The sequence below is a fragment of the Strix uralensis genome, chromosome 11 (assembly GCF_047716275.1).
Source record: "Strix uralensis isolate ZFMK-TIS-50842 chromosome 11, bStrUra1, whole genome shotgun sequence".
Lineage (NCBI taxonomy): Eukaryota > Metazoa > Chordata > Aves > Strigiformes > Strigidae > Strix > Strix uralensis.
The window spans coordinates 25,489,817-25,513,561 of record NC_133982.1 but is presented as its reverse complement, the minus strand read 5'-3'; the positions used below and the strand labels follow the sequence as shown (position 1 = coordinate 25,513,561).

At 38.4% G+C, this 23,745-nt stretch overlaps 1 protein-coding gene across 5 annotated transcripts in view; it reads right to left on the bottom strand.

The window, feature by feature from the left end:
* CGNL1 (cingulin like 1) overlaps positions 1–23,308 on the bottom strand; it is a 64,247-nt gene extending 40,939 nt beyond the window's left edge. For all 5 annotated transcript variants that reach the window (XM_074880303.1, XM_074880305.1, XM_074880306.1 and 2 more), the window contains exons 1-7: positions 23,204–23,308; positions 5,348–6,945; positions 4,797–4,891; positions 3,756–3,849; positions 2,650–2,751; positions 1,789–1,937; positions 1,143–1,278 (exon numbers count right to left, since the gene is read on the bottom strand). In XM_074880303.1, the coding sequence (XP_074736404.1) occupies positions 1,143–1,278; positions 1,789–1,937; positions 2,650–2,751; positions 3,756–3,849; positions 4,797–4,891; positions 5,348–6,928 (2,157 nt within the window). In that variant the 5' untranslated portion in view covers positions 6,929–6,945; positions 23,204–23,308. The remainder of the gene's footprint in view (positions 1–1,142; positions 1,279–1,788; positions 1,938–2,649; positions 2,752–3,755; positions 3,850–4,796; positions 4,892–5,347; positions 6,946–23,203) is intronic.
* Between the last annotated feature and the right edge of the window lie 437 nt (positions 23,309–23,745).

Sequence of the window (23,745 nt, the reverse complement as noted above, 5' to 3'; positions counted from 1 at the left end):
AATGAAAGGGATTCTACTACCATGGTCCACTGTTTAATTATCCATATTGATAGGAAACATTTTCCTACACTTACTTTAAATCTCTGCAGCTAAGTCTTTCATTTCTTACTTTACCTCCACACAACATAGAAAAACTGATCACTCTCTCGTTTATAGCAACATTACCTAAGATGTGCTTTTGACTCTTCCCTCACTCCTGCATTCAAAGTCCTTCTTCACAGGTAGTGTTTTTCAGTGCTATCACTATCATTCCAGACATTCCCCTACTTATGTACAACTTTCAACGGCAGTGCCCAAGATTTAAAACAGTCATTTAAGAGAGTAATCAAATCTCACCTATGCAAAACAATGTAGTTATTCTACTCAGCATATCTTGCACACAAGCATCTTTAATATTCCTGAGATCTATCATCTATGCTTTTGCTCCCTATTTTGCATTTTAACATTTAGCTTCAATTTCTTAAGCTAGTTCTTTGCATGAGTATTAAGAGAAGTTAATTGTTTTGGTACTACAAGTATGAAGATAAATCTGAATTTTAATCTTCCTTTTGAACCATTATGCACTGATACTCTTACACACTCTTATCAACAAATTTAATAAGCAGTGTTCTCTATTTCATCATCAGTATATTACTATAACCAGGTGACAGAAAACCCATAACTCTCTTGTTCCTCTTCAGGCTCTTTCCCCTCTCTTCTCCCCCTGGTCGCATCAATAGAGAGTCAACAATTTAAAGACTGCTTTAGTGAGTTCTTTTAATTTTCTTAGCTGAACCTCATCTGGCCTTGCTAATACATACACCTTCTTTAAACTGATCTTCCCCATTCTAAATCCTATCTAATTGTTAAAACTGACTGAGATGATTATTTGGTAACAGTGGATAACTCAACTGTCCCTCAACCATTATCTTATTTGTTCTCCTATTCTATAAAACAACAGTACTTATACTTTGTATTCCTTTTAGTGTTAACGTAGTTATTATAACATGCTTTCTTAGGTCACCTAATAATGGTATATTGGTTTGGACTGATAGAATGGGAAGAGCTAAGGCATGCATTTCTTCTACCTGTATCTTTGTTCCCACTTTTCATGCAATTCTTCTGATTTTTTTTCATCCTTCTTCTGGTACTTTATAACTAACCTCAATCAGAACCTCTTTCTCCCCTTCATCAGTATGTTTTGCGTTATCCAGTTCATCATGCATCTCAGACAGCTGGTCTTGAAGATCTCTGATCTCAGTCTGGTGTTGTTCTTGCTCCATCTTCACTTCAAAAAGCCTCACCAAGAAAAATCAGACAGCATTTTTTAATTTGTAGAAATAATAATGGTGTTCTTTCAAGTACTAAAAAGAAACAAGTATCTATTCCCATGTTCCCTGCAAGGGAATGGGATATAATGAGGCAGAAAACCAAAATGACACTGGGGTAAAAATGAGAACTCTTTTAAGTAGATATTTAAGTGGAAAGTTGTATTTTATTTTAAACCCGGTACCGTATTCTTGACTAAAGCATTCAAGTGTTTCCATATTTTAAAGACTTGAACTATATATTATGACCATGAAATATTAAAAGCAATTCACACTAAGAGGAAGACTATAAATTCAGCAATCTTTCTCTTCCTTCCAGATATTCTAAAAAGATGCCTCTTTTAAACAGTAGAAAGTTTCCTACAATAACAAATGTCAGTCTGACTCCATTAACATATTCTGAAGAAACGGGTACTTTTAATCTAAAAGGTTTAAGGAAAGGTACAGATTCCAATAAATAACTTCTCTAGAATTAACTCACTCCTCTAGATTTTGCCTGAGTTCCTTCTCACTTTCTTCCAGCTGCTTTTTTAAGGCTTCTTTTTCACATATACTTTCATCAAGTTGCAACTGAAGATCTTTCAGGCTTGCTCGTGTAGCATCTCTTTCTTCTTTGGAATTTTGCTGATTCTGAATTTTGTACACCAAAAGTTAAGCAAGATAATAGACTAAGCATAAATAAGTCAAAGGGCCTTTTTTATTATATGAAAGAAGCCATTTCAAGACTTTTATATTTTCCACTTGTAGAAGTGCTTACTAATTTATTAATATTAAAAGCTTGGAATGATTTCTAAAACACACAAAGCACTGCTTTTTGATTTTTTACAAATGTGAGAAGTGAAGTCTCCTCAGTATTATCTAATCATTCTCAAGTATATTGATTCTTATCACAGACTCAAAACGCAAACTGAAAGAAGACAAGCTATTCTCATGTCTTCAGAGCATGTCTGTACTTAATTACTTTGAATTCAGCACTGCAGAAATAATGGTGTAACTAATAAACAGCAGCTACATAAGTAATAGAGTTTGTCTCTCACTCCATGCCTGCCACACCAAAGTCAATAGATTAACATTTACCTCTGCAGACACCTAAGAAATTTACATGCATGTGCCTAACATTTTTATTCACTGCTCCAAACTCCCTCTTAAATACTAAGAAGAAAGAGATTTCTTAAAAAGGGTAACTATGCTATGAGCAACCACACTTAAAATAAAAAGTCTTCTGTAAAAGCACAGGTATATCTGGATTAAAAAGAATATGAAACAAAAAAGATTCAGCTGGGTGATCGGTTGTCACTTACTTCGAAATAGTCAAAAGCTTTATAACAACAAAGTGCCATACCCTAATTTCTAGATCCAGTCTTTTCTCTAATTCTTCCACTTTCCTTTCAAGTTCTGCTTTTTGTTGCATCAATGCTTTTACTTCAGCCGAAGAATCCGAAACCTACAATTAGAGATGTTTATTCCCACAAAGCCAAGATGTTCTTTGACAATTGTGTTTTAAAATCTAAAGTAAAGATACAAGGCAGGCTAATAAAGTGTAGCATCAACTACCTGAGCTCACCAGGGACAAGCCAAGCTAATATTTTCAAAGGAACCATGATCTGATTTTCATAAAACTTCTTGGTAATTGCTCAAGACATGCTGCCAGTAATACAGAAAATATACAAATCTGAAGAAAAATTCAAATTAGGCAATATATGAATTAAATCACCAGTACTTGGGGCCAAATTTAACTGAGATATCACCAGTTACACAAAATGGACATCAAAGAGATTCATGCTTATATGTCAAGACAGATTTTCAAACACTGGTTTTTGGCAGTTTCTTAAGATGTGTTTTATATTTTCATTTTGAATAATTATAGCCCAGGATAAAATAATCATCAAAGTAAGCATTTGATCCTTCTTATGCCATCACTGCAACAACTGGGCATTTCTTCACTTTACTTTAGAACTGAAAAAACAGTGCACCATGTATCAGGAAACAAAAACTTTTCAGCAGGCAGACTGCAAATGTTATTATTGTAATATGGCTTTTAAACAATATCCTAGATTACTGCTTTTCTAAATTACAAATTAAATACTCTCTCCACTTAGATATCTATTTACATCACTATAATGAGAAGATGCTCCAACATTATTTTTTAAGCTATGTAGGTTAGCTTTCACTTCAATCCAGTAACCTTTTGATGTTCACGTTAAGTTTGCATCTCTCTCCTCTAAAACATAGAAGCTCTCATGATAGACTCCTCTACATTCTTTTTTCATCGTTAACTAATAGATTTCCCATAAGTCACCTCTGTGCATGACTTCAATGAAGCTATACTACCAAGGGACTACAAGAATACTCTAACTGAAGTGAGAGGATTCACATTTTTAAAGCCCTGTTTGAACACTATATCACTGTGAAACAAGAAAAAAAAAAAAAACTTAAAAAATTATTTACCTGTGTCTTTCCAGCAGCTCTTGACTTTAAAGTCTGAATTTTCTCAAAAACCAAGTTGACTTTCCTCTTTGTTGCATCATCATTATCAGCACTTCTAAAACACAGACAGTACAAGTGAGCAATGATATGATCAAAGGTACTTTTTGTTAACATCAAAACAAATTCAGAGTGTCCTAACTATTGAAAATCACCACCATAAAAAAAATCTAATGTGAACCAGTCAGAAAGTATCTTAATTACGATTTCATTAAACCCTTTAAAGAGAGGCTTTACCAGCTCTTTAATCTGTATTCCAAATGTTTTCTAAAAAAAACCAAAAAGAAAGAAAAACCACTGGACTCTTTAATTGCAACTCTCTTCCACAAGTCTACAGCTGTGGAAAGACAGGTATTCAGCATGTATATTATTCAAACATACTGAAATTAGAAGTAATTAGTACTAGGTTTTTCAAGTCCTGACTACTGCACCATAAAGTAACACTTCAACAGCTCCCAGAACCTGCTACATCAGGAATGCAAAGAAATTTAAGCACATCATGTATATTTTAATTCATTTCTCCTTCCTTCATCTTTCAATAAGTTACCATTAGAAAATACCAAGTAAAAGAGTTAAAGTGGACAAAGGATTAAACACACAGCAACAAGAAAGCTTCTGTCAAACCTTAAGAGATAACACTTTTTTGTTGTTGTTTAAAAAAATACACAAGCGTAAACTCCCATGAGATATGATTTGAATTCTTCATGAATCTCCATATCACATGAAGTTTAACTCCAGAAGTATTTAAAAGAGAAAACCTATTCTGATTCACAAATTTCAAGTACATTTAATCAAATCCTGTACAATACTTTATGTAACTCCTGATTGCCTGGGTATTTTGAGATCCTATAATGCCTTAAAGGACACAGCCGAGATACAGAATTATGAAACAGACATTTCATTTGATTATAGCTTTGAATTTACAGTTTCACCTTTTAAATGTAATAGAAAATAAACATTAAGGAAATACAGTCTCCTCTTCAAAAGTTAACTGTGTTTACTAACCCTTCCTTAAGGTAATTGAAAAGTATCTGTTTAGCAGTCTCTTCATTCGTTTGCTGTGCAAGATCTTGCTGGCCTTTTAAGAGATCAGGAGTTGCCTAAAAGAACAAAATAAAATGTCAAAAAATATAAAACCTATGCAGAATTGAAGTTCACCATTGTATTCTATAATGTACTGTGGACCTGAAGTTCACAAAGATCCCTTGGAGTTTTGGCTTACTGAAAGAAGGAAGCGTACTCCACACCAAAAGAAAGAAAACGCAATTTTGCATGGAGTTACGAGTATTTCAGCATTCTACTTCTATGCATTTGTGCTTAAGATTCATCATGGCATCATTTACAACAATCTTCTTCGGCCCTGCCATCTTCCTTCACCCATACAAGAATATGCTGGTTTACAAACCATGTTCTCTATACCTGCAACTACAGGAATAATTTTTGTATTTACATTTCTCCAGAACAATTCTTCTATCTCATGTGGAAGTCATCTGATGGGAGTTTGTTTTAGTATGCTAGAGTGTAAAACACAACTTAAAGAGTAAATTCAAAATTACCTGTGCATTAGGGATGGATGATAATGTTTTTACAGAACTCATCTTGGCTCCTGAATCAGGCGGGATTGTGATTCGGTTTGGCGGCAACAACAAGGTAGAAGTTACTGTTCTGACTTCCTCTCTCTTACTCTGTCCTGGGAGTGTAGATGACCTAAACATTAAGCTCTGGGTATCAGCTCCATTTTGTTTATGGTATTGCAAAGAATTGAAATTGCTGTTCTGAGTGTCTTTAACATGCATTTGCAGTTTTCCAATACTTCGAGCAGAAATCTTCATCTCTTTGGAAGGTGACTTTTGATCTCTGGATAACTGCTTGTGAAGGCAAACTTTAGATGGTCTCAGCAATTGCTCAGTAGACTTACCCAAGCTTTTACTGAATTCATCTAAATAATCTGAATTTACATCAAGCCGTAATGACAAGGCACTATCAACACTTCTTGATCTTTTACGATCATCTGGATGAATTCTATTCCTTTTTCCTGACCTACCTCTTCTGTGAGGATCAACTTTCTTATCAAACTTTTCGATCAGCTGATCTACTCCTGGAAGTGAACCAGTGTCAATATCACGACCAGTTCCAGGCAAAAATGGGATATATCTTCTGTTTTCATGACGATTAACATTGTCTGCGTAAATGGCATATTCTTGGTCATCAAGTAAAAATCTGTATAAGGAATTTGCAGAAGTGGGAGTAGCTGAAGAGGAGGATGATCTTCGTGAGTCATCCAGTACTGGCCCAGCTGAATCTTGTCTGCGGAAGGGAAGAACATCTGGTCTAGGTTTTCTTGTCTCCGGACAAGCTGTGGGACTAACACATGGGGATCCTCCTGCACATGAAAACGATTCTGAAACACACACTTCATTGGGGCTGATTGTGCTACTGGGACAATCCAACAGCTGCTTATTTTGGTCTTCTACTGACCTGTTCAAATGCATCTTTTTTGAATTTGCTTTGGTTGACTCTCCAATATATGTATTTGCTTTCTGTAGGGACACTACTTTAGATGAGGAAACCCAAGGCTTTGCTTCAGTTTTTTCATCTGCCAAAGACTCAGATTTACTGCACACAGAAGATGGGTAGTTATCCAAGTTTAAGTTACTTTTTGCAGGATCATAAGGCTGTAAAAGTTCAGGATGTCTTTGAAAGTTCAACAAATTGGAGGATTTCATTGTTCCTTCTTTAAAATCTGATATTTCATTTTCCATTTCATCCAGACTGGTTATCTTTAGGCTTTTAAGCATACAGGGTTGCATGTGCTGCATTCCAGGAAACTTTGTGTGTTCACTGTTTTTGTCTTCCAACTTAAAAGCAGTATTGGAGTCTGTGGCTGGCTTGCTTACAGCCTGAGCAATGACCTGTTGTTCTTTTCCAGGAGAAGGATTGTCTGACAAACATCCTTCTGTATTGTTTAGTACTATGTAAGGATGGCCATCAATTCCTTGGACTCTAATACTGACACCATAAGACCCCGTCCTAGAATTTTGTGCATTTCTAGTTTTTTGAGTCTCCTCACTTGCAAGTTCAAGAGTGACTTCACAGTCCTGCTGTACGTGCTTAAAACCAGCCATATATGGCTCCATGATTATGAGGATTATAGCTGAATAAAAGAAAAATTACAAAAATGTCATTGTTTTAAATACTTTCAATTATTACTTTATTAAGAAATTGTATTAATTACTTTATTCCACCATTGAGTGTGTCTATGAAGACTAACAGTAATATGCAGAGAAATCAACAGGCAAGCTATACAAAGCCTAAAGTAAATGCACTATGATACAAAGACAAATGTCTGACTGATTCTGGATCAATGTAATGTTATTTTATGACTGTAAATGTTAAGAAATAACAACAGTTAAGATTACCTACACAGGGCTGGTGCTAGTTGCTTTGGAATCGAATGTTTTCAAACATAAGCAATTATAGTACAATTTTTTGAGTCAAAGCAGCTTTTATTTTGGGTATCTCCACTACACTTGCTGAAAGACTGAACCCTTCACAAATCAATGATCATTTTATATCCATCAGTTACTACCAGACAGATTAACAATTAAACATGAGCCCAGGAGAGCAAAACATAACCAGGCAGTTTTAGGTAACTAAAGCACTGCAAGGAAGGTCAACATCCTTATGCCCTTGACTTGCGCTTTTATGTACCTGGTTTTCAACATTTGTTTCTAAAGACACCTGAAAATAAACTATTTATTATCTCATTGTCATCCATAAGAATAAACTTTCCTACAGATTAATTTAACAATCTCCCAATTGTGGGCTTGTTCCAGAAAACTCCAGCTGCTATTTTGAAACAGATACTTTGCTGAGCAACAGAAATGGAGCAATACTGCCAGTATTTCTAAGAGTGATGGTACCTTTTTCAGAAGCAACAGGAATGCTAACTCCAGCCTGTATGTGCCAAAACTGTTTCAGTTCTAGAAAACAGTAAATTAAACCATACCCGCATTTTTAATGTTAAATGTCATTCTTTCTTTAAGAGATGGTTTTGTGGGTAGTGTTACTTTACTGTCTTTTACATATTCTGAGCCAACTGTCTAGTTGCAGTGTCAATGCAGTCACAGTAAGACCTGTTTCCATAAAAGAATGGAACACAAGACTGTTGGACTGATGCAGAACCTGGAGGGAATAAACTTTTGAACTGAGCTGGAAAGCTGAGTAATCACTGAGGCCTGACAAAAGCAAGATCGCTACCAAGATCACTAAACAATGGTGAATAATCATCAAGAGGAAACAAACAACAGGATGTCTCATGGAAAAATAAACCTCTGCAGACAGTTTCACTCTCCTGTGTATCTCAGCATGAACCATCTCCCTCAGATACTCTAATCAACAGCAGAATTATCATTTTTTCCTGACAGTGAATTTAAAAGTTTGGCTCGATATTCATAATATGCTAGTTTCCACACAATTCTTCCTGCTAGCAGGACAGCTCCCCTCAAAAACCTCTTCCTCTCCCTATAAATCAGATCCAGCTCACAGTCTCACAGTCAAAGTCTTCCTTAGATATTAAAAGATTTGGTGAACTAGTTAAATTCACCAAAATTGATTTAGGGGTTAAATTCACTTAGTAAAGGGAAGTAAATAGACACTGTGAATTTGATGTCCATTTAAGACCTCCTGGAATAGGAAAAGAAACAGAACAAGGGCAAAAGCAAAGATGAGCCAGAGAAGGTTAAGGGACGTGGAAAAACAAAGGAGCAAGAACAATGGAAGGAAACAGCAAGGCCCAATACACTTCAGTATCTTGGGCTTCCATTCTGTGCATTTGTCCATCTGTGCTTTTTTACCTTCTTTTCTGAACACTCATAACATCTCACATCAATTACACTGTTTCAATGTATAAGCTGAGACAAAAATGACAAAGTAAAAATAGCAGAAGCTGATTTTAATCACTCAGAGTCAATGAAGAGGTCTCCATTGATTTAGTGGGTTTTTGACCAGGGCACTGAAATCAGCTTCTGAACTGCACTGATGGTGGCTGAGAAAGCACAGGAAGAAAAAGAGATAGTACTGTACATAGTTGTAACTTAGAATATACACTGTAAAGGAACTAGACCACACTAATCTAATGAATGGTTGCTGGAGGTAGGAAAGAAAACAGTCTCTCCACTCTGTTCTTTAAACTGCTGAGGAGATCCAGCTACATTCATCCATGTCTCAAAATTGTTCCTTCTTTGCTCAAGGCAACAAAAAGAAAGTATTTTTAAAAGTTCAAAAGTAATTTTCAAATGAAGTAAACATTTTGAAGCTTTTATGCTTTCCATTTTTATGTTGCTGTTATATTACACAATGTTGATCTGAAGTTACTACTATGGGTATGTAATGAAAATAAAAATTTAAATAATTTCAAGTTTTAGCAAAATAAAAATTATGAAATAAAGTTTCTCAGACTTCTAAATCAAATCTGCATGATTTTCTAGGAAAAAGTGTTAAGATGACATGATTTTGTAACTGAAAATTACTAACAAAGAACCTTCAAATAGCCCATGAAAAAAGCAAGAAAATTCTAGATCTTCTAAAGAGCAAGGATTTAAAGTGCTAACACTTTCAGAAAGTTAACATTTTCAGAAAATACAAATTATTCAGAACTCTATAAAAAGAAATCTGGTTTGCAAAATACAGTGTGCTAATACTACTCCGAGTAAGTTAAAATCACTCATGGCATATTTGCATGTGTCCATGTAAGTGAAAAAAAAAGATTTATACATAGTTGGGGGCATACATCTGCAGTAGATGAATACGTGAACATCTTTAAAAATGCTCTCCAATTAGCGATTCTAGCAAGATTACAAATGCCACCAATAAGTTTAAACAAATTACTTAGTATATGAAAGTTTACACTACACTTTAAAGCTGTATGTATTAGCACACCTATAAAAAGAGTAAAGTTCATTTGAATTTGCCGATAGTGCTAACAATTACAAACACTAGAAGAGGTCAATAAAAATAAACCTAAAACTAAAAAAAAAAAAAAGAAAAAAAAAAGGGTTCAAATCAATAGGCATAAAGAATAGATAAGCAATAAATTACAATATGTCAAGTTCAGGGTGACTGCAAAAGCTGTGCTTTCAAACATGTTGCAAAGTTGCTAAAAACATTAAATAACCAGAAAAAAACCCCAAAACCCCAAATCCCTCGAAAACTACCACAAAACACCAAAACCCAAACAAACTCAAACAAACAGCAAAGTATTTAGGTTAATAATGTACTTTAACCATTAATACATTTGTCTCTAAAACTATAAAGAAATAAGTGTATTAGTCTTCTTCATGTGCATTATACTAATGGAACACTTAATTTTACTATACAAAGGGATAAAAACTTGTAAAAATCAAAATGCTAAACCCACAATTTTTAAAACAAAACAGTTTATCTTTCTGGAACTGTGAAAAAAAAAATTGTATACAGAAATCCCCATTACATCTACAAGAAAGTAAGACAGCTGGTCCTACTGGTCAAATATTTGAAGGCTTTACTTAGAGTTCCTATTTTATAGGATGTCAAGCCACAGTGGATAACAATCCCATGAACCACATAATACCAAAAATGTATTTTACAATACACAAAAATGCTGGTTTTATAATATTATAAACATTTTAAAACTAAAAACAGTATTACTGGTTTCCCCTCACACACAGCTTTTCTGACAAAAACCTAAAGCCTCTAATGATGTTAATTGTTTAATTACAGTTACAGTCATATTTCTACACAGACACTGTAGAGTTGGCATCTTAGGCTTTGGCAGGCTTACAGCAATAGATTAAGATAAGAGGACTGGCTGTTCCATCTGTCTGCCCCACTCCTCTGATGGACGTCATCATGTCAAAAATGAGAACATCTGAAAACTCTGATGGCTGAGTATACACCTCAGCCAAGAAAATTTGCAGACTGGCATACTCAGGTAAATGCAATCAGCCTCGTGTTCCATACCATTAACAACTGAAATTCTGACATCTGATACAGTGGAGGAGTTGACAGCTGGGGGCAATGACAGCTACAACTGTCCAGTTTTAATCTTCTTTAAGTCTGCTGAAGCCCTCAAATGTTATGACAGAACAGTTTTTTTACTCTTAAGCCTACAAAAAGAGGTTAGATATTTTAGCAGTAGTTAAGAAGTGATTTTCCCTGTTTGTGGGGCTGCTTGTTGTTTTCTTGCAGTTACTTATAAAAAAATAGAAGCTTTTTTCTTTTTTTAAGTAGATGGTGATATAAATTTTAATTCCAGGTTTTCTGCCAAATTAATACTTTTAATTTTGAATAATATAGTCTTGCTACTAATTTTCTATCTAAGAGGAGTGTAAAAATACAGTTGTCAGAAAACAGAAGCAATGATTCTGCATAAATTCTTAATAAGGTAGAAGACTGTCATTTTATTATTTTATAAAAGCAGTTCTTATCTCCTATCTGCAAAGCAAATATTATCACAACAGCATATACAAATTAATCAGGACATAAGAAATAACTACTTTAATAAATTATTTTCTTTTGAAAATATTCTACTTGCTAAAACAGATATAGTCAAGGATATAGAACCATCAGTATCTTTCAGAAATTAAAAGCTCAGCTGCAGTTTAGAACAATGAAAGTATATTGACATCTGATTGGTAACTTCATCTGCTGTTCATACCAAGCCAAATTTTATTGAGCAGCAAAGTTTCACCTGAAAACTTGCAAAAAGTCCAGAAAATAAATAGCCTGATTTTCTACAGTTACATCATATAAACCTAAACAGCTGGATTTACTGAATTTGTTAATCAGTAGATCATCATCTAGAGCAAGTCCAAAAGAACCCAGAATTAAAGATCCAGCAAACAGTCAGGCACAAACAAAGCAAATTCACTCCACTAGGCAACACATTAAGTTTTACAGATATCACTGGAGTGTATTCGCTGTATGCCCTAGGTAAGTTATTTTACTTTATTTCAGCAAACGAGTAATTTGCAACCAAATAATATTCTTGAAAACTGTCAAGAGCTGAAACAAACTGACTTAATGTGTTTACCATAGACTCAGCCTGAACCTGCAGGTCTAAGCCTTTGCATCTACCTAGGTCCTTCCTCACACCGAAACCCCGTGAAAACCATGTGCAGTCCCTGTGCTGTCACATCCAGTTTCATCAGGCTACAGGATCAGAAACTTTCTTTAAAAAGTTTCAAATACGTTGGCTTGAAAGATGCTTACTTCACTTCAACGTTGTATGTTACCAACTGACTTAAAAAATGTAGGCCATAACACACTATCCCCAAAAGCAACAGTTCTAGCACTCCATTATCTCAGCTTGTACAATCTTCTCTGTTCCTTTTGTGAGCCAGCAATCACGCAGCCACATAGCTTTACTGATACAGCAGGAAAAATAAGCAGTTTTCTATCAGATCAGCAAGCTACCAGGAAATGACAGGATCACCTATTTTGGCAGCAACATGGCCTCGGACTGCTTGAGACAATCACAAATCCCAGGCTGAATTTGTGTTTTAACTCCATTTTCAGGGACAGAACCCTTTAAAAACTTCTGCAAACAAACAAAATTGGCACTCAAAGCTGTTCAGGCCTTTCAGTTTGGAAATAAGCCTTCATAAAGGTGCTTAAACACTCATTTTAAATACTGGCCTCTAATGGGTATGAAAGTCCCATATTTTATCATTACTCACAAGTGGTTTCATTTTTCTGAATAACTTATTTTTGCCAAAATAGAAACTGTAACATTTTTGCTTAAAAAGAGAACTTGTCAGCAGAGGTTTTTGTGTCTGAAAATCCAATACTCTGCATGTTCTTCTGTAGCAGTTTGTTCTTCAGTGGTGATATGATACTTTACAAAGAACCACAGGAGGGGAATAACACAGGTTTAACAGGTCAAAAACATTTTTTTTAAAAATGCCTCCAAACCATCTCCTTTCACAACTATTTTAAAGCTAGCTACCAGCAGCTACGTGAGACCCACCTTACAAAAAAAGGAAAGCCTTGTAATTTGGGCTCTAGCTGCCAATATGAGCAGAAGAGTGCCTTTGAGAAACATACTCCTGTGCCAGACATGGCTGTTCCCCTCAGCAGCTCTGCAGCTTTCCTAACATTACAGAATCACAAAGGCATGGAATTGTGTCCACTCATCCATTTCAGTTCTTCTTTAGCCAGATCTACAAGACAGATTTAGCAACACCCGACCTTCCCAATGCTGTTAAATGCCACACTGCATATGAAGCTTGCTCTTGTGTATCCCGCCCACACCCCCTCACTACTAAGCATGCCTCTAACACACCTGCCATAAAGCACTTCACACCTTCAGCTACCTGCACTGGACAGTCAGGGCTCCTGGGATCTAGAACACAGGCAGAGATGTTGACTGGGATGTGGGGGGGACACCCTATTCCACTAGTGGGTAGAGCCACAGATTCTTCACAGATATTGCCTCGCATTACATGTATGCTACTTTTGCATACATCTAGTGAAGGAATATGGAAGAATAAAGATGATCAGAGTTTTCCACCTTTCCTATGGCACTAGGTCTTCTCCCTGGCTCCCCTGATGACAGAAAAAAAGGAACTCCCTCATATCCAGTATCATAATCCTGAGAGTCCTAAGACTGAATCAGCTGAAGATTTTTCATTAAAGGAAGATTAGGCCATACCACACTATCTTCTCTTCGGAGGAGCAAACTTAGAATTCTGAAAATTTCAAGCTATTAAAGGCTAAATTATCAAATTACATTTGGTTCCATGGAATTTATTTCCAAATTTCATAACCACAAAAAAACGGTCACTGCTCATATTATTTAATCAGTGCCTTTTTTTTTTAAAAAGAGGGATGTAACAGTTTATGGATGTTTACTCCAGATTTTTCACACGTGCACAGCAAAATGCCAGGAAGGAACTATAAAATTTGTCCTCCAGCTTTACATAACATTGAGCTTGCTCTCCAAGCTAAATAATGGATTCTATGTGCATCTGACTATACAGAAAGTACCAGCAATATCACACAAATACAAAGTGGGTGTTAGGTCAATAATAAATGACAGTGCTATGGGAAAAGGACAGGAAATAACTTTAGGAGAGAAGAGGAAGGAAAACTTGCATACTGTAAGGGTAAAGAAAAGGAAGCAGGCAGGATAATTCATGGAAAGACCAAAACTGTAATGTTTTTACACTTGGTAGAACACAATCTCACAAACATGCCTTGCAAGCACGAGGGGAAACTTCATCGCTGTCAATCCTACCTACAATCTGAGGCTTCTGCAAAAGGAAAATGGGCCTGGGTTGCTGTCCCTTTTAGTCTATATGGAAGATAATTCTGGGGTAGCTGACTTACTTGACCTACTGCTTACAAGAGAGCAGAAGGGTGAAGAGTAAAATTTTCAAAAGGCATATACAGAGGATGTTCCACAACACAGCATGTCATAATTCAGTATATGCAGGCTCTCTGCATGTAGCAGTGGGAAAAAAAAAAAATTACCCTGAGAGAGATTTATTATTGGTCAGCTTTTCTGATGTTAGCATCAAAGATCTACCTAAAATTTCTATAAATGAAGAACCAGAAAAGAGACCACTGAGTTTTAAAATATTCATTCCATTTAAAAGCAGCCTGAAAGCTTCATGTCCCACCTCTTCTTCCTACTTGTTGAAATGAAAGAGACTGTGAAAAATTCTATGCTTGAAAAAAATCTTTAGTTGCTGGGAACCTAAGCCATATGGCATATATTATTCAGAACTCCATATACCAGTATTACACCACAAAGACTTATGCTTGGTATCACACAGGCACAAGCCCAGCCTCCAAGACAGGGCTGACCTATTATTATAGGCAGAATTAATCACATATATTTCATAAGAAGTGAGCCAGCTATGTATATTCTTCCAAAACCACTACATATAAATGAACTGCACAAGCTATTTCTAAACTTAGTACTAGATCCCATCCACTACCTCAGGTACAGTCCCTGCATGCATCTGTGCAGCACAAAGAGAAAGACTGGGTTTTGACCTGCTCCGTTCCATTACGGTCCCAGGACCACACACCCAACATTGCGTTGTTACCTGCAACAACATTCAGACCCATCGCCAGTCCAAGGGGTGCATAGTGCCCATGTAGAGAAGTCAGTGCTGGACGACCACACACCCACACTGCAAGTGGGTCATTCCAGTCTCCCTTTGAAAGCAGTAATTCCAGCCTCCACACCAGGAGCAATGTAGGTCTGTGCCTTCCACAAATGCAACTTTTTTTCTTTTCCTCTGACCGAGTGGTGATTAAATATGGTAGTCATATGGCTTTGGGTACATAATGAAAAATTAAGCGCAGCCAGGAACACTGACCCACTGAGAAGTCTGGGGACAGAGGGAAGCATGCCATCACAGCAATACATTTTAGTAGTGAGTATTTCAACACTTCTGAATCAATTACTTTCATTTCTGTTCTGTGAAAAGTATCATTCTCTGCTTCGATTTCAGATGGTAGCCTAAGGATGACGTTATAAATTCCTGCAGAATGAAAATTCCATATAACACTTTTCTTCCATAACTGTTAATGGAACCAAACAGCCACTCTTAGGTTAGCATGGATTACACATATTATTTTATCCTGAAACACAGTATAGCAAAGTGGACGAGCCTTGGATTTGCTGCCTTAGAGATGAGGATTTCAGTTTCGGTTCTACCCAAATATTAACCTTATTCAGCTGCTCAGCCAATAAACCAGAATATTAACAGCCACCCTTTCAAGGACAGGAAGAGAATTGTATTCAATAAAGAATGTCAGTAAAAAGAACTATTAACAGCAGTTAGAGCAAAAGATACTGTTTGCTTGCTTACAGCTTGGTTCATATTCCCTCTGGCTGAAAAATGTTGTGTGTGAGGAAGTCTCAATGTCTCAAATGTAAAACATCTTGTTAGTCCTATGAAAGTATGTGACAGATCAGCCAAATGCTTGAGCTGTGTGACAACTAGCAGGTTTTGTTGGTTTTGTTGTTTTGGTTTTTTTTCCAAAAGGAAAATCTGCTTCAATGGCTGCAAGTCAACAACAAGACATATTGGCAGATCTTCAGGTCTCATAAATTGTCAAAGTTTGATTGAAGACAAGGACACGGTATATACCCATTTTCTTAACCTGCTATGTATGAATTCATATACTCATAATTTTACAGGATTTATCCCCAAAGGCAATATGGCATGACCTACTAACCTTGCTTACTGAGTGGAAATTAAAGCCTTAATTTTTGTTAATAATAAAAATATTAAGAAAACCCCAAATTTCTCATGTAATATTCTAAACTATTCATTCTAAACTTCAATATATATTTTGCATACTTATTAAAAAACTCTTTTTCTTTATTGAAGTAATTAGTTTCCAGATTCTACCAAACCATAAACAATTCAAAGGGAATCAGAAGTGAAAAACTCATTAAAAGTATACTAAAACAGAAGTCAACCAGTATCTGAAATACAGTTCCAAGAAACAAATTCATGTCAGTCTCGACTAGTCCCAGGCCCTGTATACTGTGGTACTAATTAAGTCACTGGAGGAAGATGGAGAGTTACATTTGTTTATTAACAGTTACACTGGTACAAGCTTTATGTGAACATGAATAGCTGCATAAGTGTACCTGTATGACTACACTGTTTCATCTCCCACACAGGCTCATATACACCTGTGTACAAGCTCTTTTTCTGACACTAACACAGAATCCAATCTACTGGGGTTATCTACTTGCACTTTAAGTATCCTGACACCACTGCAGTACAATTAACATTTATAAACTTCAAATACAAAAAGCAAGCAAAGGACAAAACCTTACAAATACTTATCTCATATACATGTGATATGACCACACTCAATTTTTCCTCATTTTTATGACAAACTTGCAAAGGAGAAGGTTTTAAAAAAATAAAAAAATCACCAAAAGGAAATTTTATTTTATATACTCTCTGCTAGTTTATCAAATTCTAAATGTTCATATCTGTTGAAGTATTGACAGAAAAAATAGCTGAGTGACACAAGGATACTTCCAGATTCTAAAAGCAGTCTGTGATTTCAAATACAATAGCTGGTTTGTATCCAAACATCTGATATGATTAGACTCACTCCACAAGAGATTCAGTGTTGTTTCAGTACATTTTCCTCCAATTGTTAGTGTTAGAAACTTTGTATTTTGTTCCAGAGGAAATTATCTTAGTATATCCCAATGATATCATTATTGTTTAAATAGAAGAGAGTAAACTGTTCATATTTTTAGAGGCTCAGGCAAAAATCTCAGGTTTGTTAAAGAGTCTCTTAGAAAGCCCTTCTCAAAGAAATGGAAACAGTTAGGGCATCCTTTGTAAAAAGTTTTGCCAGTGCTTCAAGGACACAAAATTGTGTATAAGATTATCTAAAATAAATAAATAAATAGGTTCCCCTGCTCCAAAAATTATTCCTTGGCTTTAGATGTGACACATCACTGGACCTTCTTCTCAGTATTCCCACCCGAAAAAATTATAGTCTCATCTATAGAAATTACAGTTACAGCAACACAACATATGCAACCAGCATAACCCTGATTATATATCAGCTTAAGCCTAAATAAAGTTAAGGATGGGCTATATGAGTACAACCACATGCAAAGGCCAAGGTCTCACCTATATGAAGACACACAGAAAAGGGTTAATCTGTATGGAAAGTCAAGTATTTAAGCACAAAAACTACATGTAAAATAGACTTTAGGAGTCATATTTACCCAGCAAACATAAGGCCACAGTTTCATGCGTATTCAAGCTGGTTATGGCTCCCATTTTTCTATTGTTAAACTTTGTCTTGATTACATTGTATTCTTTAAACGCTTGGCTTCACACCCGTGCAGTTTCTTTCAACTAACTCAACCATGCATTTTAAAATTTAAATACGCAGTCAGAACTGCAGGCCCTGAGCCCAGGCACCACGAGACAAGAAGATGATATCATCACACCCAGTCTGAGACACATAAACTGAGTAGAGAAGAGAGCGGCTAGGGAACTCCACAGAGGAGAGGAGCTTCACAGTGTGCTGGACTGCTCCACCAGGAGATGCATCACTTAGAAGGGCCTACAAAGCCAGTGCAGCCAAAGCTGTCTGGTGCGGACCCTGCCTGTATACTGAGCACGGGTTTAACCAGCTCCCGCAGGCCACCACTCTTCTCACCTTCACATTGGAACAGTGTAATTACTGGTGGGAAATGAGAGAGGTAGGGCTGCTTCTTTATGAGGCTTGAAGTGTTTGTGGAATTACAACCTAACATTACATGCCAACTGTTTGGTAAATGAAGGCTGCTACTGCTGAACATTTGCTCCCTGCATATAACAGCTAATGCTGTGCAAATGACTGTATGAAGGCATACCCCAACCCATTACCAGTTTCAACAAGGCCTAACAAAATATTCTGAGCTTGATTCACATCACTGAAAATATTCCCCCATCTCTACATAAAAGCTCAAACTTTACCCAGCACTTCAGCATTGTGCTTTATGTTGAAACAGATCACAAATCATTACCCACTTATGAGTGGTTTTATGTACATAAAATACATCTTCCATTCTAATAAACTTCAACAGCTTTTAGAGATACCTTTCAAGAGAATTTAAAATAGGGTTGAAACATTCTACTTATAAGGCTTCTGCAAGTGTCTGTGAGAGTTTATGTATACACACACACACAGAAATACATAGGCACGTGTACATGTATGTGTAAGCATGGGCAGCCTAGCCAGTGTCTCCTTTTCATAGTGTATTTATAAAGTTTCCATGTTAACATTTTAGCTGCATTTAAATGGTGTGTGTAATGTGCATATAACTAAAGAATTCTGAACTTCTGCAAATGCCTGGAGTCAAACTCTTGTCTGAGTCTGCTGAGAGTCATGTAGCTATTTGAACGGGAATGACTCCTAGCACGCCTGGGGACCCTCACAGAAAGGGGCTGTTGTGGTAATAACTGAGGATTCTTCCCATTTTACCAATCTCCTTGATGTTTTTTTTTAAAGTCAAAGTTATTTCTGAGATGTTTCTCTAATCACCTTTACTCCTCGTTGCTCTCTTTTTACCAAAATCAAGCAGAATGTGAAAAGGTTATTATAGAATATTAATTTTAAATCTCATACTGTTGATCTGGTTAATGCATCTCAGAAATACAGATGGATCAATTTAATTTAAAACAGAGTTCATTTGGCTAAAAATTTAGAGGCATTCACGGAAAAACTATACTACGTACTTAAAATGTTTGGCTATGGATTTTGTCATCCACTCTATTTCACATAAAACAGAAGGTTGTAAGTCTACGTTTGGATAAAGCCTTCAAGGAGGCTTCCAGCTCTATTGGCAGAGATGGTACAAAGTCATAGCAAATACATTGAGCTCTAATCCCAAACAGTGGTGACTCCATGACTACCACTCCACTAAATCTTTAGCACTTGCATTCCTAACATGATAATTTCTCAGGTTTAAACACTAAAAAATTTCATACTTGGCTATACTGAAAAATATTACCATTCAGATTTAACTCCACTCAGAGACTCAAGGCCAAAGCAGTTTCTGAAATGTGTTAATGTTTCCAGATAAACATGCCTAGAATAAACACTCCATGAGCACATGATGTACCTTCCCTCACACAATAACATTATAAGGTAGCATTCTCAGCCCGAGGATTCTCTGTTCTTTTGCCAAGTAGGAACAGAAATGACAAAACCAACCTTTTTGGGATTTTTGCACCTTCTACCAACACAGCATTCAAGACATATTAAAAACCCTGTCAAGTTCCAAACTTAAGTTGAGGATGCATCAACTCAGTACCATCCTCCTCGGTATACAGTTTGCTGAGACCTAGCAACAAAACTGGAGAAAATCTAACAGCTTCACCTCATCCTGGCCATTCAAGACACAGTTATTAATCTCTATATTGTAAAGATGTTGTTCACTGAACTGATCAGGTAGAAGATAACCTCCTCCTACCCCTAAAAAGGAAGAAGTGGGGCAGACAGAAGAAAGAAGCAGCACAACTGCTTTATCTGAATACATGGGCAGTAAGTAGCTCCATCACTTCTGCTGCTATTCAGAGTCACACAGAGAGTGTGCAGAAGTGGGGAAAATGGCCTGTTATTTTAGTGTTCATTGCCATTTCTCAGAAATCTATTAGCATCACTGATCTTGACCAGATTCTTGCTAGTTCCCCTCTGTCAACACAGGTAGACACTGCCAAAGGCTGAATGTTGTTTTGCATAATCAGGTTCACACGCTTAGTATTAATACACACATTTTCAGGTTATCAACAAAGTAATAAGGCCAGATAATAATGAAATCATCATCATTACTATAACTTCAGAAAGCAGAAATGGTAAAACAGCAGGCTGCAGAATGGAACTGTGCTGGTCTACTTCTGTTTAATTTCTGACATCAGCAGAATTATTTGGCCTCAAAATACTTAAGTAGCTATTTTTAAGTAATAACCTGCCCACTGTGGTCCAGGCTCAATAAAATCCTTGCACATATGTTCATCTCGCATTGCTCCATGACAAAGGATTTAAAAATTCAAGTTTGAGGTCGTGCCATTTCACCTACGCATTTCAGATGACACTCCAGAGCCTAGACAAACCAGTTTCACCAATGCTCCCAGAAAGATCAACTTCCTATTACACAAGGTAAACCAGAAGGAACTGTCACCAATTCTTTTTTTCAGCTTAGTCATCCTTTCCGTGAGGTAAAATTCCTTACACAGGATACACCACAGACCATTTCTGCAGTGAATTAAATTCCACATCCCCCATATACACCCTGTCAGGAGAACCTATGTGAATTCTCAGACATTTTACTAGTGACAGTGAGATCTAATAATGCAATTAACAGAAATTAAAATAAGCTGGTTTGCTTCAAGGCAAATCAGGCAGCCTAAACAGTCATCCCATTTATTAGATTTAAAAGCAAAACACAACTAAGTCAGATACTGAGAATAAAAACAGTTGTGCAATGCACCCACAGAGAACACAGGCTCTTTGGAATATCACCACAAATTCTGTGATCAAAGAGGTTAGCAATGATAAGCCCTCCCTTTTCATTACTGTCATAACATTACTGACATTTGCCAAAATAATCCTTTCTATTGTGTATTTGCACTGAAGTGGGATTTAGAAACAGTTAATGTCAGTTGCAATTCAAGGTGTACCTAAACCAAGTAGGAATTCTTTTCCAATGATTAATACTTTCAAACACAGCTCTAAATTGTAAATAAACACGTGTAAAGATATCAGTCCCTTTACAAGATACTTCATTTGAAGCACTGCATTTTTTTGTTTAGCTCATATCGGGTTTTTAGAAAAAATATATCTGAATATTAAACTGAAAAAATATTCTACCAACAATTATCTTCTCTTAGGTGAAAGATTATCTTAATATCCTCAGAGAATTTTTATTAAAAATTAGAATTACTGCTTTCTAATATTATTTTCCTACTTAAAAAGTATAGCTATGTCTCAAAAAGAATAACATACAATAAAAAAACAGTATAATTGCCTTTCATAACATGACAAACTTCATCATCTTTGTAAAACATGCTGCTTACTACGCTACTAATGGTACATTCCAATACTGTATGAAAGGTTTCACTTCCATCAATAACCTTTTCCCAAAAAAAGATGACCTGAGTTCAAACTAACACTCTAATCATTAATATAAAAGTATACCAAGTTGCTATAAGCTTTTTTCTTTTTTTTGGTTAATCAGCAGTAACCACATTTGGCTTAGTACACACTGTAAGCATAAGCAAATTTATTCTGGGTCTAACATGAGAAAAAAGTGAGACAATTCAATGACAATGACACTTCTAGAAAATATAATTGCTAGTCAAACAAGTTCTTACAAAGCACCTTAAAAAAGTAATCAGGGGGGTTGGGTTTACCATTTTATTTATATTTTTATAAAAGTTTTAAAGTTCTGTTACAACCAACTCTGTAAAGAGATCCTTAACCATGAGACACGTGACATTTAGTTGTCAGAATAAGCATCAGACACTGAATCTGAAATTCATCTGGATATACCACAAATCATTATATCCTAGGGGCTTTCTGATTAATCTACAGGATTCATTTTATACGAGCGCACTCAAGTTAAACACAGAGAAGACGCTCAGATAAATAAAACAACTTTCAAGGACAGGTTTCCACTATTTCTACTTTGATAGTGATTCAAACTACATTGCAGTGATTTTTTAAAATACTTACATGCTAAAGAGAAAAACAGGAGAAAGATAAAAGCTGTAACAACTCTTCTGCCAACCGCAGATGCTAATGCAAACGCACCACGAAAGTTTTATCGCACCACTGATCTCCCCATAAAGTTGTCATCATATGGAAGGGATATAAACTGTATCCGATGCAAAGTGGGAAGAAGAATAAAAGGCTGAACTGCCATTCTGAGCCTTTCCCATGAAAAAGAACACACACAATGCGGACACACCCTTTCGCAAAAATACGCTAACTCGTGGAATAAAAGGGAGATGAAGAAGTCAGAGTGCCCTCAACTCAGGAATGCCAAGAATCCCCGGAGGAATGCGTGGGGCAGGCGGCCGCCGCGCCCCCGACGCCCCGCGGTCTCGGCGACCCGCGGCGGGCTGCCCGCCGGCCCGGCCCGGCCCTCAGCGGCACCGGCCCCGCCCGGCCCGGCCACCGCCACTTCACCTGAGGCCACAGGCCGGCAGCAGCACCTCCAGCGGCGGCGGCAGGGCAACCGCCGCTCCGGGGCGGCCGCGGCCGAGGCACGCAGCGGGGAGAAGAGCCCCCACTCTTCACAGCCGCGAGAGAAAGCCAAGGCGCGTTCAGCTCTTACCGGGCTCTGTGTTCCCGGCAGCTCCCTCTCCCCGCCGCGGCCCGGGGGCAGCGCGCCCCTCTCCGCCGCTTGGCTCGCCCGCCCCGGGGGCGGCAGAGCCGCCGCTCGCCAGCGCAGCCCCGAGGAGTGCTCGGGGGCAAGGCCTGCCCCGGCACGGCCGCGGCACGGCCGGCGCTCCGCCAGCCTCCCCGCGCCTTCCCAGCGGGTCGTGCAGGGAAAGCCGTGTTTGTTCTCTCCTCACGCCCGGGAGAACTCGGCGTCCTTGGCCTTTGGAAAGGAACGTGTTTAACGGAGCGAAATGGTGGAGAAAAGCCAGCGAGCCGGGGCGCCTCAACGCGGGGAGCCACCTCCACAGCCGCGGTCAGCGGCCCCTGCGGCTCCACACGGCGACGTCGCCTGTGCCCACCGCGCTCCGGTCAGGTCGCGCCACAGCCCTGTGCCCGCCCGGCCCCAGCCATCTCGGCAGGCAAGAGCGGGCGACACGGTGCCTCCCCCCTCGGCTCCCAGACCTCCCGCCGCAACCGGCCGCCGCGGTTCTCCTCACCCGTCCCGAGCCGCCTCGCCCTCGGAGGAGGACCCCGTCAACTTCGTGCCGCTGCCGCCACCGCCCCGCCGGCCGCGCTCGCCGCCGCAGCTCCGCGCGCACTGCCCGCCCCCTTCAGTGGGAGGGGGGGGCCGGGACCAGGGCCGGGCCCTGCCGGGGAGGAGCCAGGCGGGGGCGGGGGGCGCTCCCTCAGGTGAGCGAGGGGCTGCCTCGAGCGCGCGCGGCGGTTTCCCGCTCGCGGTTGTTGGGCGCCCTGAGGGGGAGCGCGGCGCGCGGCGTCTCCTCAGCCTGGAGCCCCCCGACAAACGCTTATAACCCGCAAACCGGGGGGAAAAACGCCCAACTCCTCCTTTGTTCAGGCTGCAGCAAACGGTGCCAGGGCGAAAGGGGGTGGCTAGAAAAACCCTGTGAGGAAGAAACCCAGCCCCGGGCCCAGGTACTGTCAGCTCGGGGCCGCTTGACAATCGGGTTTGTTTTCCCTGGCGAGCGCGGCCCGCCGGCGTGCGGAGGCGGCTGGCGGGGCTCGAGCTGAGGCAGCACAA